Source organism: Scyliorhinus torazame, chromosome 8 (assembly GCF_047496885.1).
Source record: "Scyliorhinus torazame isolate Kashiwa2021f chromosome 8, sScyTor2.1, whole genome shotgun sequence".
Classification (NCBI taxonomy): Eukaryota; Metazoa; Chordata; class Chondrichthyes; order Carcharhiniformes; family Scyliorhinidae; genus Scyliorhinus; species Scyliorhinus torazame.
In genome coordinates this window covers 126681979-126696582 of record NC_092714.1, presented here as the reverse complement: position 1 = coordinate 126696582, position 14604 = coordinate 126681979, and the positions used below count along the sequence as shown (strand labels likewise).

At 47.3% G+C, this 14604-nt stretch overlaps 1 protein-coding gene across 2 annotated transcripts in view; it reads right to left on the bottom strand.

Annotated features, from left to right (window-relative positions):
• LOC140428100 (BEN domain-containing protein 2-like) overlaps positions 1-14604 on the bottom strand; it is a 249390-nt gene that overhangs the window by 168663 nt on the left and 66123 nt on the right. For both annotated transcript variants that reach the window (XM_072514160.1, XM_072514161.1), the window contains exon 3: positions 7000-7241. In XM_072514160.1, the coding sequence (XP_072370261.1) occupies positions 7000-7241 (242 nt within the window). The remainder of the gene's footprint in view (positions 1-6999; positions 7242-14604) is intronic.

Genomic DNA, 14604 nt, shown 5'->3' with positions numbered 1-14604 from the left:
CCTCTGGGTCTCTTCCTGGCCTGCTGGGCAGGCAGGTCCTCAGGGTGTGGGGCGGGCCCTGTACATGGACCGCCGCCTTGAGTCTCTGTCGATGCTGCTGCCGTTGCCTCTTCCGGCGTCTGGCTGCCTGGCCTGCAAGCACGAGGGCACATTCTGCGGGGTCCGAGATATTGTTCATCTCTTGAAATATCGGTAAGGGATTGGTAAAGGTATAAGACTAACAACCAGCGGTGCCTTCCACCCCGGGGCCCTTCCTGTCCCCCATTGCTTCTCCCCCCCATCTGACATACTCAGCCCATGCATCCCTGGCCGCAGCAGGGGTCCCTGATCGGGCCTCAGACCCTGTACCTCAGACACCCGCACGTAATGTTGTCTGGACCGGGCACTGGTCCCCTCCCCGGTTCACACACCCACTTGCTGGTCGCGGAGATGTCCCCGGTGCTGGGGCCCAGCCCCTGGTTGTTCCGATGCTGGCTGCTGCATCCTAGGTGTTGCCTTCCACAGTGTTCAGTCAAAGTGTCCAGGCATCACTGTCTGAATAGGGTGCTGGGCAATAACCCCTACTTGCTACATGGCATGCCTACTCACAGAGATCCATTTGGGATGCGTGACGTGCTCATTTAACTAAGACTGCCAATTTCCAATTAGCTATAGCCTTCAGCGTGCGACCAGAGGCCTCTGCAGTCAGAGGGACTTATGGATGGTCAGTGGGACAGGTGGACAGGGGCTGGGGTTGGGCCCAGAACAGGACCACATGATCCAGGAGTTGGCATGGTGGACCCACGGGCGCTGAGACACCCATCTTCACCCCCCCCCTATACCAAGCCTAGCCCAGGCCATGTGCGGCCACCCACCTTGCTCCGCAACCCCCCTCTCCTGCTGGCAGCCCACGCCGACCGAGGCCGGCCCCCCAGTGGCTCTCCCACTCCCTCCGAGCACATGGTCAGCCACCCCAGACTCTTTGTCTGTGAGCGCAGATGGGTACCCACCTCCTCGAGTCCCCGCAGCAGCCCTTCTGCCAGCTTCACATTTTTAAAAAGGAGTGCTAATCGACGCCAGCATGACTGTCGTGTTGGGTGCTCTGCTACACAGACGAACCAACACGGTTGCGGATGGTACAACTCAGTTTTATTACTAACAATATTTACAATGGTAAACTGGTTACTGCGGTTTGTTCATTCCCCTTGAATCTGTGGACCTATCCCTAACACTATCTTGGAGTGGCACTCAGCACATGGTGGATGTCTGAGTATCTTGCTGTGAGCTCTGTGCCCTGAGCTGTCTTCTGCTGGAATGAGCGGGAAATGTCGTGTTCCCCGTTTTATAGTGTGTATGCTCTTGCCTGTGATTGGCTGTGGTGTTGTGTGTGTATTGATTGGTCCGTTGATCTGTCCATCAGTATGTATGTATGTTTGCACCATGATGTTTACCTGAATATCATGACATCCCCCCTTGGGGTATGGGGTAGTGTTCCCTCATTATGTTGTTGTTGAGGTCTTTTGGATCATTGCAGATCCGGAGTTCGCCAGAGGGCTTCTTAACACACACCTTGGAGCTGACCCATGGCATGGGTTCCATGAACCGGGATAACATCCCTTGGTCCTAGAGATCCTGCAGCTGCTGCTTGAGGTGGTCTTTGAGTGGTGCTGGGACCCTGCGAGGTGCGTGAATGACCGGGGTGGCGTCCAGTTTGAGTCGTATTCTGTAGGTATAGGGCAGTGTGCCCATGCCCTCGAATGCCTCCTGGTTGTGGGTGAGGAGCGATTGAAGCTGTGCCCTAAATTCTGCATCCAGGAAGTCTGATGTGCCTTCTGGAGACAGAGCGTGGACCCGCTGCACGAGGTGGAGAACCTTGCATGCCTGTGCGCATAGCAGGGAGTCCTTTGATGATCCGACTATTTCGAAGGACAATGTGGCCGTGTGTGTGTTGTGTGTCACCTGGAGCTGGCAGGATCCCATGGCCGGGATAACGTTTCCATTGTAGTCGACCATCTTGCAACGGGATGGCCGAATTGGTGGTCTGACCTTCAAGGCGTAGAAGGCTGACCATGCTATTAGATTGGCGGAGGCACCAGCGTCCAGACGGAATGTTATCGGTGATCGGTTGACCGTTACGGTGGCACACCATTCATCACCCGGATTGACGCTGTTCACTGGCATCGGCTGGTGGGTCCTGCCTGGAGACATCCAGTTTCTATCAATGACCGCAACACGGAAGGTGTCCCAGTCGTCTGTGTCACTGGTTTGGATGTCGCCTGGGCACGACTCGTAGTACGGAGGCTGAATGGTCCGCACGTCCCTGCGAGGTTGTCGGAATTGGGGAGCATTGGCAGGTTGAGCTGCTCAACAGCAGGCAGCGTAGTGGCCCATCTTGCCACAGCGGAGGGATTGTTGTTTTTTTGCCGGACATTGCCGCTTTAAATGTGCGGCTCAGCAGATGCTGCATGTCATGACGTCATGGCGTTCGTTGCGCCACCACACATGCGCAGTTCGTTCTTGCGTCAAGCGCGCCTGCGCATCACGTCTCTCTGCGTCAACGTCTTTTTTGGCGCGCACAAACGTGAGAAGCGTGCGAAATGGCCGCCCTCGTCCGGGCAGCAGACCGGGAGGAACTCGATCGCCTGGACCCGTTCGGCCTCGTAGGACGCTTGCCGCGCCGATTCGGGCGCGTAGGACCCCTGCCGCGCCGATTCGGCCGCTTGAAATTGGGAGTAGCGGCTGGTCGCATTTTCATGAAGGACACAGGTTCGATTGCGGAGGCGAGGGTGAGGCCTTTAATTTTGAGGAGCTGCTGGCGTAGGGTGCCCGAGGTGACCCCAAAAACAATCTGGTCCCGAATCATTGAATCGGAGGTGGTGTCGTAACCGCAGGACTGCGCGAGGATACAGAGATGCGTAAGGAAGGATTGAAAGGGCTCATCCTTACCCTGCAGGCGCTGCTGGAAGAGGTACCTCTCGAAACTCTCATTGACCTCGACGCTGAAGTGTTGCTCAAGTTTGAGAAGGACCGTCTGGTACTTGGTCTTGTCCTCACCTTCCGCGAACACCAGGGAGTTGTAGACATGGATGGCGTGTTGCCCTGCCGTGGAGAGGAGGAGGGCGATTTTTCTGGTGTCCGAAGCGCTCTCCCTTTCGGTGGCTTCCAGGAAGAACTGGAAGCGCTGTTTGAACTGCTTCCAATTGACGCCGAGGTTTCCAGCGATTTGTAACGGCTGCGGCGTGCTGACGGTGTCCATGGCGCAGGATGGCGGATTCCTGAGGATTCGTAGGTAGGTCTCACAGTTACCGGGTTTCAACCCTGGTACTATGTCGTGTTGGGTGCTCTGCTACACAGACGAACCAACACGGTTGCGGATGGTACAACTCAGTTTTATTACTAACAATATTTACAATGGTAAACTGGTTACTGTGGTTTGTTCATTACCCTTGAATCTGTGGACCTATCCCTAACACTATCTTGGAGTGGCACTCAGCACATGGTGGATGTCTGAGTGGCTTGCTGTGAGCTCTGCGCCCTGAGCTGTCTCCTGCTGGAATGAGCGGGAAGTGTCGTGTTCCCCGTTTTATAGAGTGTATGCTCTTGCCTGTGAATGGCTGTGGTGTTGTGTGTGTATTGATTGGTCCGTTGATCAGTCCATCAGTATGTTTGTATGTTTGCACCATGATGTCTACCGGAATATCATGACAATGACCACTTGTTGGGGAGGCCATTAGATCGCGTTAGATAGGGGTGGGGGGGGGCTACAGTTAATTGTTTGGAGATTGGCGTTAAGTGGTGATTATTGGTTTCTCACCATACTACGGTGGGATCTTGATTTCCCAACGGATGAGAGCTGGTTAGATCGCAAACAGATCGACGCTCGGCGCGGTTCTGGCCTATCCCATGATTTAATGGCCTTGTTGCGCTCTCGGAAATCGCGCCGCTCATCTTTGAATCACACCATACCCCCGACCCTGCAATCTCATCTCACTCTATCTCATAATCTCTCCCAATCTTACACACCCCCACCCCAAACACTTTGAATCCTGGCCTGTGGTGTAATCCTTTCTTGAGCACATATTTAGTTGCAGAATCGGCAGCTGCCTGAACCCTACTCATTGGAATTCCTTCCGTAAACCTCTCCACTTTGCTCACCTTTAAAGAACCTTGTCAAAACCCATTACTCTGAATGAATAGTCAGTCCTAATCCCCCTGTTCTTGGCTGACCGCTGAAGTGCTGTGTGATTTTTTTTGTTAAGTTAAAAATACTACATGGTTGCAAGCTGTTGTAAAAAGAGGACTTTTGCTTCATTTTATTGAAAACGACTCTCACATTTGTCAAGCGGGATTTATATACTTGTCAATACAGTTTAAAGCTTTTTTCTGGCAGCAGACAATTGACTACTGGGAGAAAAATGTTCATATTAATTAGCTTTTCACAATGGTTTGCACCTCTGGTCTTTGTAACTAAAGGAACGTCAGGAATTGTATATACCCTGTCACAGCTCCCACTCCATACAACTGCTGGAAAGCAGGGATTTGTGTTTTCAACACATCATCGTTTCCCCAAAAGCTACATGGTCACTCTCTGGGTCACAATGTTAATAATAATAATAATAATAATAATCTTGAATAATAATCCTTATTGTCACAAGTAGGTTTACATTAACACTGCAATGAAGTTACTGTGAAAATCCCCTAGTCGCCACATTCTGGCACCTGTTCGGGTCCACAGAGGGAGAATTCAGAATGTCCAATTCACCTAACAAGCACGTTTTTCGGGACTTGTGGGAGGAAACCGGAGCACCCGGAGGAAACCCACGCAGACACAGGGAGAACGTGCAGACTCCACACAGACAGTGATCCAAGTCAGGAATCGAACCGGAGACCCTGGAGCTGTGAAGCAACAGTGCTAACCACTATGATACCGTGCTGCCTATTTGATTCTTGGGGCCCCAATAGTGCTGAAATGGAAGGCCCAGCAAGAAGAGATGCATTCTCCCTGACTCAGGTGTCTGAGGAGCAGTACATTGACACAAGTCCAAAATGAGTCTCAGAAATTTACTCGAGGGGATGACCCAATTCAACCAGGATCTGTTTGTGATGGTGGCTGTTTCTAAATAGACCGTTTTCAAGCAATGCTCAGTGTTCAGAATGTTTGAACATTATCTTCTCCGATTGTTGTAATTCCTTGATTGGGGCAGATACCCACGTTGTTTCTGAGGACCCACTTGTCTACCTCTACAGTTTACAGAGTTCAACCCAATCCAATCAATTCACAAACATATTCCATCATTGCAAACCACCTTTGTTCAAGCTGGCACTTTTTCTCCTCTTCAGTTCAAACTGGTGCTATTTAACTCTCCTTAGTTCCCTCTCCTGACATATTGCATGTTGGCACTGAATATTCTCTCTTATATTCCTCAAGTTGATTTCTCTTTCTTCTTCATGTTGCTGCCCTTCATCCCTGTTCATCCTCTCATGTTTGCACCCTTCATTTCCTCAATTTACCACCTTTTGTCCCTTCATGTTGGCACTTTCATCTACCCATTTCGAAAGTCTTTGTCTCCCTCCTCATGCTAGCACTCTTCATTCCCTCTTCATGATGGCAATCTTTACACCTCCCTTGCCTTGCTGAAGCATCCCCAGCGCTCCTCAATTCCCAAGAAGCGGAAGACTTTGAGGGAGTTCTGCCGATTCTTGTTTGTATATTTGGACACTGCCTGAGAAATGTCTAACACCTGGTGACTGTTGGCATGAATACACGTAGCAAATTCCTAATTCCGACGAAAAATTTGAGGAGCCACTTATCCAGATCAAATTTGTGCACTTTCTAAAGGGACAGATACAGTTCTGCCGGCAAATTCTGGCATTACGTGGGCAAGATCAAACATGTGAGAAAGAAATAACTCAAAAATGGGAACTACAACAATAACGCATGAACAAATACCTGATGGTTCCTGCTCCAGTCATGATCCACTAGGAAGATAGTTGTCCTGACTGTGCTTCGAGGAGGCTGAGGGAAGATTTCCCAGCATGCCATCCGTCACCTACAGGTACAGGAAGGAAGAAGGACCTCCGCCCATTGGTCTTCCACTGTTTATGAGTTTGAGTCTGGGACCGACAGATGCCCTGAGCCTAACTGCCCTTGACATCAAGGCAGCATTTGACCAAGTGTGGATTCATGGAGCCCTCGCAAAACTGGAGTCAGTGGGAATCAGGGGAAAACACTTCCTGGTTGGAGTCAGGTCTAGTACAAAGGAAGATGGCTGTGGTTGCTGGAGGTCAATCATCTCAGTTCCAGTACATCACAGCAGGAGTTCCTCCTAGGCCCAACCATCTTGGGTGTACCTACACCACAGGAACTGCAGCGAAAGCAGCTCACCACCACCTTCTGAAGAGCAATTAGGGATGTCTAATAAATGCTGGCCAGCCAGCGATGTGCACATCCTGTAAAATTAACAAAATGTAACACTTTGTGCACTTGTTGTAAAATATATCAATTGCACAACTGACAATAGTCGAGCTCCCCCTTTTTCTCACTCCCATCTCTTGAATCTGGCTCAGAAAAGCCAGGTCCCTTCCTCTGATCAGCACAGTCATCGTGCTTTCCCCACATTCTGTCAACAAAAAAGACAGATGGAAGTGCTGGTGTCATTGGATTTGCTGATTGCTATTGCGATTTGTGTTGTATGCTTCATCTTGGCATAATCTGACAGGTCTAGTTGCAAAATTACCTGTATTTGTGAACATCAGTATCATGCGACAACCACAAAACAGTCAGGTGTTTGGTCAAAGGTCACAATCAGCCACATTTATCTTTTAATAGAGTCTGTGAATGATCAAACCATGTACACCACCCATCAGGAAACTATCCGTAGTACAAAATCAGTCGTGCCTCAGCAAGCCAATCGGCATCCGTATTGTTTCATACATTATAAGACCAGATGTGAAATATGTACAAAGATTAGGAAAAATGTCTGCATATTTTGGTTTGTACGATTTTACATGATGACTTACCATAGTGTTCAGTCTCCTCTTTTTTAATCTTACTTCCTTGTAGTTGACTGGTCTGCCCAGCTGGCTGTTTGATGGAGCAAATGTTTTCCTTTTGCCTGATTGGAGTTGGTGAGTAATGATCCCAGCATGCCTACTGTCAGAGAGAGGTTGCTCTTGGTAACCAGTGCTTTCAGCTTCCACATCAGATAGATTGATTTCTGCGGTGCCGCACTCCCCAGGGTCATTGCTTCTGGTATTTTTCACTGCAATAACAACAGCCTTTGTTAATGTTTTCATTATAAAATCTGCAACACTTTACATTGCTCACATGCAGCTTTCTGCTTCATTGATATGCAAAACATAATTGGTCAAAATTAGTAAAACATTAAGTTATATGATTGTAGGCTGACACAGAAGAACTTGGGATTTCTATCAAGGGTAATTATAGTAAAGGCAACTGGAGATTTTTTTCTGTGTATGAATTGACAGGTATAGAAATTCCTGTCAAAAATATTGCAGTTCTAGATCACAATATTTATTGCAGCATGAACACTGCTTATTGAAGAAGATAACCATGGAAGTAAATCACTCAATTTGCTAGAAATTAGAATTGAAAGATGCAGAATGCAAAATGATTTATACGTGTTCTTGCTATTAAGAGAAATCCTCATTTAAAGGGTGACTAAATACACACAATACATCTGCTAGCTTACCTGAACTCAGTTTAGTTAATAGAGTGGCCAGATACCGGGATTTGTATGGACTGCCTGTTTTTTAGCTGGTTTGGCCACTGTCCCTGATGGATGGCTTCATATCTGGTACATTGAGCCTTTGTCTACTTACCATAGCAAAGCACTGGCGAGGATCGTTGCTCGTTCCTTTCCTTGTCTGCAAGCAGCTTCCATGCATAAAGCAAGTTTGTTTTAATACTCTCCCATCTTCCTTGCTGTCTCTCTAAAGGAGCGGAATCCCTGAACATGATAACACCACCGTGAGCATGATGATGTTACCATTTACGTGATGTCATCCTCGTACTTGGTAATGCCATCTCATACGTACTGACGTCACCCTGCCTTCCCCTGTTTTGCAATTGCGTTTGGTTTTGGTGGCCTCTGCCGCTGGTCACCCTAATAGTTAATCTATAACTAGACCATCTAGTATATTCTACGTCAATAACTGAGGCAATAACTGGGTGGACAAGGAAATGAATGAGCTTCTCTGATCCAGAAGCCGAGGTAGCACAGCATGGCTTGGTCAGGGGATATTGGAGGTGTAATCAGTGATGTCACAAAGAACATTGGGGCTGTTCTTTCCATTGAGTTATAGGAGGGATTAACCCAAAACATTATGTGCTTGAGGTGATTGTGCCATCAGGCAGTGGACAGCCAGGCAGTCAGAGGTTTTACACAAGAATAGTTAGATGGCACCTCTGCCAACCAGGTAGTCTGATGATGCAATGAAACAAAGATGATTGTTGCAGCCAGGCGAGTAATGGGGGTGATGTTATGTCTCATGGAGGTGATGACTTTGGCGGCATGGTGGCACAGTGGTTAGCACTGTTGCTTCACAGCGCCAGGGTCCCAGGTTCGATTCTCGGCTTGGGTCACTGTCTGTGCGGAGTCTGCAGGTTCTACGGGGATTTCCTCCAGATACTCCGGTTTCCACCCACAAGTACCGAAAGACGTGCTTGCTAGGTGGATTTGACATTCTGAATTCTCCATCAGTGTAGCTGAACAGGCGCCAGTATGTGCACATAGGGGATTTTCACAATAGCTTCATTGCAGTGTTTATGTAGGCCCACTTGTGACACTAATAAAGATTATTACTCCTTTAAAGTGAGAGCAGGGCACCAATGAGCTGGATGCTGGAGGTGCCAATGCCGGTATAACTGTCACCACAGAGAAAAATGTGCGAATTGCTGAGAAAGACATTTATGTAAAGAATGGGTGGAGGAGCTGGAGATCAGTGGGTATATATCAATCGAAAAATAAATGATGACATCCGGTGGCGACATGTAGGAGGGGATCGCACGTTGAATAGCATCCGCCAGAGTCCTTGGTTTTTGGCCTTCTTCACCTACTTTTGGGGAGGATTTGATTAGAAACCTTTCGCAATTGAACGTTGGTTATGAAAGGATGTTGAAAAACCAAAGAAAGAATTCTTTGAAGAAAGGTCTGAGCACTAGTCCGTTGGCAGTGTCAAGTTCAGTGAGGAGTGCGGTGGGAGGAAAGATGGCGGAGGAGAGCTCTCCAGATGGGGCCACTCCGGTAACAATGGAAGCGCTGGCGGAGGTGATGGCGGCTGAGTTTGAGAAGCAGTTCAGCAAGCATTTCGAGCAGCATGGGAGGGAAATGCTGGAGAATCTTAAGCAGTCAGTGGAAGACCCGATGTATCCAAATCACCTCTTAGCAGCTAACGGTAATATATTCTTTAAAGTGTAGAATAAACAAACCTCATCTCTTGTGGAACCCCTCCATCACCCCACTCAAAGCAAACTTAATCTTCACCTTCAGGAACTCCTCCCAAACCAGACTGAGGCACGGGGCAGAGAGGCTGACCTCCACCCCAACTGGACCCGCATACGAACAATCAGTGAGGCGAAGGCTAAAACATCTGACCCCCCCTCCAGTCTGCAAATCCGACATCCCAAATATGGACCCCAGGGGACTGGGCTCCAAATCCACGTGCAAGATCGCTGACATGGTGCTGAAACATGACCTCCAAAATTTCTTCAACTTTGGGCATGACCAGAATATATGCACTAGCCAGACATTTCCCACACCATTTCTCCGCATGACCTCCACCCGCTCAAACAGCCATGACCTCATCAGGTGCGACCTGTGCACTACCTCTAACTGTATTAACCCCAACCTCGCACAAGAGATTGGGAAATTCACCCTCCGCAACACCTCACAGCACAATCCAGTGCTACCCCCAGCTCCTCTTCCCACTTGGCCTAAAACCCTCCTTCAGCAATACCATATCCTCCTCCAAAATCTCCAGGATGCCCCCCCCCCCCAACCCAATCACCGACAACATCCCCTTCAACAACGAGGAGGGCTGCATCACCGGAAATGTCGGGGGAACCTTTTTTGCAGTCCCGCAGTTGCATCTCCATCAAGGTCTCCCCCCGTGGAATCCCAAACTTCACCATCAACTCCTCCAAACTTGCAAATCGTCCTTCCAAAAATAAGAGCTTCATTTTCATCACCCCCCCGCCCCCCCCACTCCTCCCACCCCAAAACCTAGCTTCCAGCCTCGCCGACTCAAACACTTGATTCTCTTGGACTGCCATGAACTTCAACCCCGCCCCCCAACTTAAAGTGCTGCCAAAATTGCCTCCACATCTTCAGCGTAGCCACGACCACACTACCCGAATATTTCCCTGGGTCAAACGGGAGCGGCGCCGTTGCCAGCACCCGTAACCCTGACCCCCTGCAAGAGCCTGTCTCTATCCTCACCCACATAGCCTCTGTCTCCTTACCGCAGCCCCACACCTTCTCGGTGTTCGCCGCTCAATAGCAATACTGGAACAGCCAAACCGCCGACTGTCAGCCTCTCTGAAGCACCGTCTTCCGAAACCTCACCACTGTACCCGCCCATACAAATGACAAAATCAACCATTCCTCCCCCATAAAAAACACCTTCGGCAAAAAAAACGCTAAGTACTGGAATAAGAATAAAAACTGAGGCAAGATATTCATCTTTACCACTGCACCCGGCCTGCCAATGATAGGGGGAGGCTGCCCCATCTCAGCAAATCTGCCTTGACCCCACCCATCAGGCTTGTAAAATTCGATTCACTGAGCCGGGCCCAGTCTCAATCCACCTGCAGCCCCAAGTACCTGATGTGAGTAGTCACTCTGTCCTCGCCCGCTCCCCGCTCAGCATGGTAAATAATAGCTTCCGAGTGTCTTATTATTTGACATTGAAAATGTCCTCATCCTCTTCTTTCTCCAGAAGACAGAGCAGTGGTCTTGGAAAATCACCAGCTGAATAATGGTTCGTTCAACTTTGCAGCTCTTAAATTGTTATAATTTACCCATTATATTGTATCCATGAAGGAAGAGGAACTTCAATTATGTAGAAAGATTTCAGAATTTGGGACTGTTCTCCTTGAAGAAGAGATGGTTGAGAGGAGATTTTAAAAAGATACTCAAAATCATGGGGGATTGGGCAGAGGAGAGAGGGCAAAGCTATTCCCATTGGTGGAAGGATTGGAAACCAGGCAGCACAGATGCAAGGTGACTGGTGACATGAGAAAACACTTCACACAGCTAGTGGTTAGGATCTGGAAAACACTGCCTGGGAGCAGGGCGACGCATATTCAATCGAGACTTTCAAAAAGGAATTGGATTATCTGAAAATGAAAATATACAGGGAAATAGGGAAAAGGCTTGGAAGTGGCATTAGGTGAATTGCTCATTCGAGGAGCTAGCACTGATGTGTAGGGTCAAATGGGCCACTTGTGTGTTGCAATGATTTTATGGATCTACAGTTTTTGTCACTGATTTATGTATTTTTGATTACGGTCTTTTTTTTAATAAAAGTTACTTTCCTGTTTAATTGAAAGTAGAACTGTGCACTGCATAACTACTGCACCATTCTGCAAATCATATGGAGCTTAAAGTGACTGTCCTGGGATTCATCCAACAATGTTGGAACTGTAGCTGACAGTCGACATTTCTCAAGACCAGAGTCTAGGCTCCATGGTGCTATATAACTGATGAGTGTGTATCTCCTTTAACTGCAATGGCTATACAAACATTCTGTCTGCAATGAAATGCAGTATATTGCAAGTAATGCAAACAATTAGGGAGCTTCTGGGTAACCCGGGCATTAGGCCAACTGTAGTTTCTCAAAAGGATAGTGACCGCTATTGGGACGGAAGTAAAGGAGTTGTTATGACAGACTCAAGGGATGCATGTCACAGGAAAAAAAAAGGAGCGAGCTCTCCAATTTGATGCACTGAAGGGCAAAAGGAGCAGTAATAACACACAAAGAAAAAACTTGAATCTAAACCCATGAATCACTTCATGGTGCAGGTCACTGCTTGGCCTGAGAAATTATGCCGCTACATAGCAACCATTAACTTGGAACAAAACACACAAAAAAAATCAGTTGTATTCTTCACTTTCTTTTCAGATTTTCAGTGCCACACACCACTCTGACTAAATGGCACCCAAGGCATCTAATGCTGCTAGGTTCACTCGGATATTTGCTGGATTGTATCGTACACTTCCTTTAAGATTTGGAATAAGGCTGGCTGTGATGAACTGTTAATGAAAAGTCAGTATGTAATAAATATTAAGCAGCTAAAACAATTAATCTGAGGGATGTCTTAACCGACAGGCAAAATAAATAAATAAAGACAAGAGATTTGGGTGGAAACACAGCCCAGAGAGGGAGCCAGCCAGAGACAGTTTTAATCAATGCAAAATATAATACTGTATTTAATCGCAGCCTTGGTATTACTCTTATGAACCTGCACTGTACCCCCTCCATGGCCCTTATATGCTTTTTGAAGTATGAAGCTGAAACTAAACACAGTATTTCAGATAATGGCTGTATACAATTGAAGTATCACTCCCTCCTCTTCATATTCCAGCACCCTTTAAGATAAAGGCCTACAGTCCATTCACTTTTTTGATTATATTTTCTGTGCATACATTAAAGTCATTATTGCTTCTGAATAATGACCCCCAAATCCTTTTACAATTGCACAGTTCCTAATCTCACTCAATTCAGGTTTGTTTTCCTGTCTTTCCCTCTCAAGTCCAACAGATGACCAACTGATGTCAGTCCTACATCATTATCTTCATCATATGCAAGGATATTCCATCTGTTAACCCTTTATACTACATCTACCCCAAGAATACTGTCCTACTTTTTAACATCAACACAAATCTAACCGTTTAACTATTTATATTATGGGCGTAGCAGAATTTGGCAAAGTGTCAAGCTCAGACTGAAAACACGCATGTAGCTCTCCAGTTGTACAGACATGTTTTCTCCCCAAATATTGAGCATCTTAGAGAAAAAATAGAGTGGCTGTGGTTTACGCCATCACTGGCAGGGCAGGGCCTCAGAGCCGGACAACTGGCTCCACGGCGATCGGGGCACCATCTTCAAAGGGCAGATCATTACTGCAGCCTAATGGCCCACAGCCCACATCACGGAGGGGTTCTCTACCCCACCCCCGGAAATCCTCGCTCGCATTCTACAGCCCCCACCCCATGATATTCATCACCAGTACACTTCGCCCCCTCCCCACAAGTATCGGCTCTTGACCCCCTCCCACCACCACACATAAATGCACCTCTCCCTCCCCCGGTCCAAGGGGCTCCCACAAAGGCCCGCCCAGCACAGAAAGACCAGGTGCACTGTCTGACTGCTGCCCCAGCACCTGGTTTTTCTAGTGTTATGGGCGAGGCGTTTTCAGAACCCCAAAATGTATCATGGAGTTCAACCAACCTCTCCCTTTAATGGAGTTGTTGCTTTTCCTAGCACACGGCTTTTTCCCTAGGTGTGGGATTACAATTATGGACACGTGGGTTTTTAAACACAAAACACTGTTTATTCCATGAACTCAACGTAACATCTTAAATAAACATTGGATTTCTTAAAACCCCTTACTTCAAAGATGACTCAGAAAATATTGCAACAGTAAATAATTCCTTAAAATGTTCCTTGAGACTTCCAAGAGACTTAACATCTTTAAACAAAATCACATCAGGTTAAAGGTTTTACTATTATGAGTTTAAATCACCCAAATGATCCAGAGGTGGTCTTATATGGCAGAGATCCAGCTCACTGCAAACAGACACTCCCCAAGCTCTTTTCAAACTGCAAATGCAGCTCTCTGGAAACACACAGACACACACAAGCTGCTTTTTCAAACTGCAAAACTAAACTGCAAAATGGCTGACCTGACCTCAGCTCCACCCACTCTCTGACATCACTGTTTTCTTAAAAGGTACATTGCTTAAACATCATGTCTTAAAGGTACTCTCACATGACACTAGAAAACTCTTCAGAACAAGCAGACATCCTCCAGTAAAAAAACTGCAGTTAGAAGGAATACCTCCTCAAAAGAGGAAGCACTTTAGAGTTAATGGACACCTGCAGAGCTATATAAACAAACAATGGTACACCTTCCTCTGTAATAGCCTGGACCTGTCAATCAAGTGACTTATTAAAGGCAACTGAATGTAAACAAAGCAGTTCAATATTTTTAGGCTTTTAAGCATGCCCAGTTGCTTGAAAAGGTTAACGGGCAATGTAATTGACTGTGAAAAAAGCACTTCAATGGTTTTCGCTACAGGCGGCATGGTGGCACAGTGGTTAGCATTGCTGCCTCGCGGTGCTGAGTACCCGTGTTTGATCCCGGCCCCGGGTCACTGTTCGTTGGGAGTTTGCACATTCACCCTGTTTCTGCGTGGGTCTCATGCTCACAACCCAAAGATGTGTTGGTCAGGTGGACCGGCCATGAAAAATTGCACTTGAATTTGAAAAACGTTTTTAAGAAAAGATTTTCACTGCATTAAAGGGAAGACTTTAACTTTCTTATGACATGTCATTAATATTGACATGCTGGGATAGACGTCAGAGGGTTCCAACTCATTT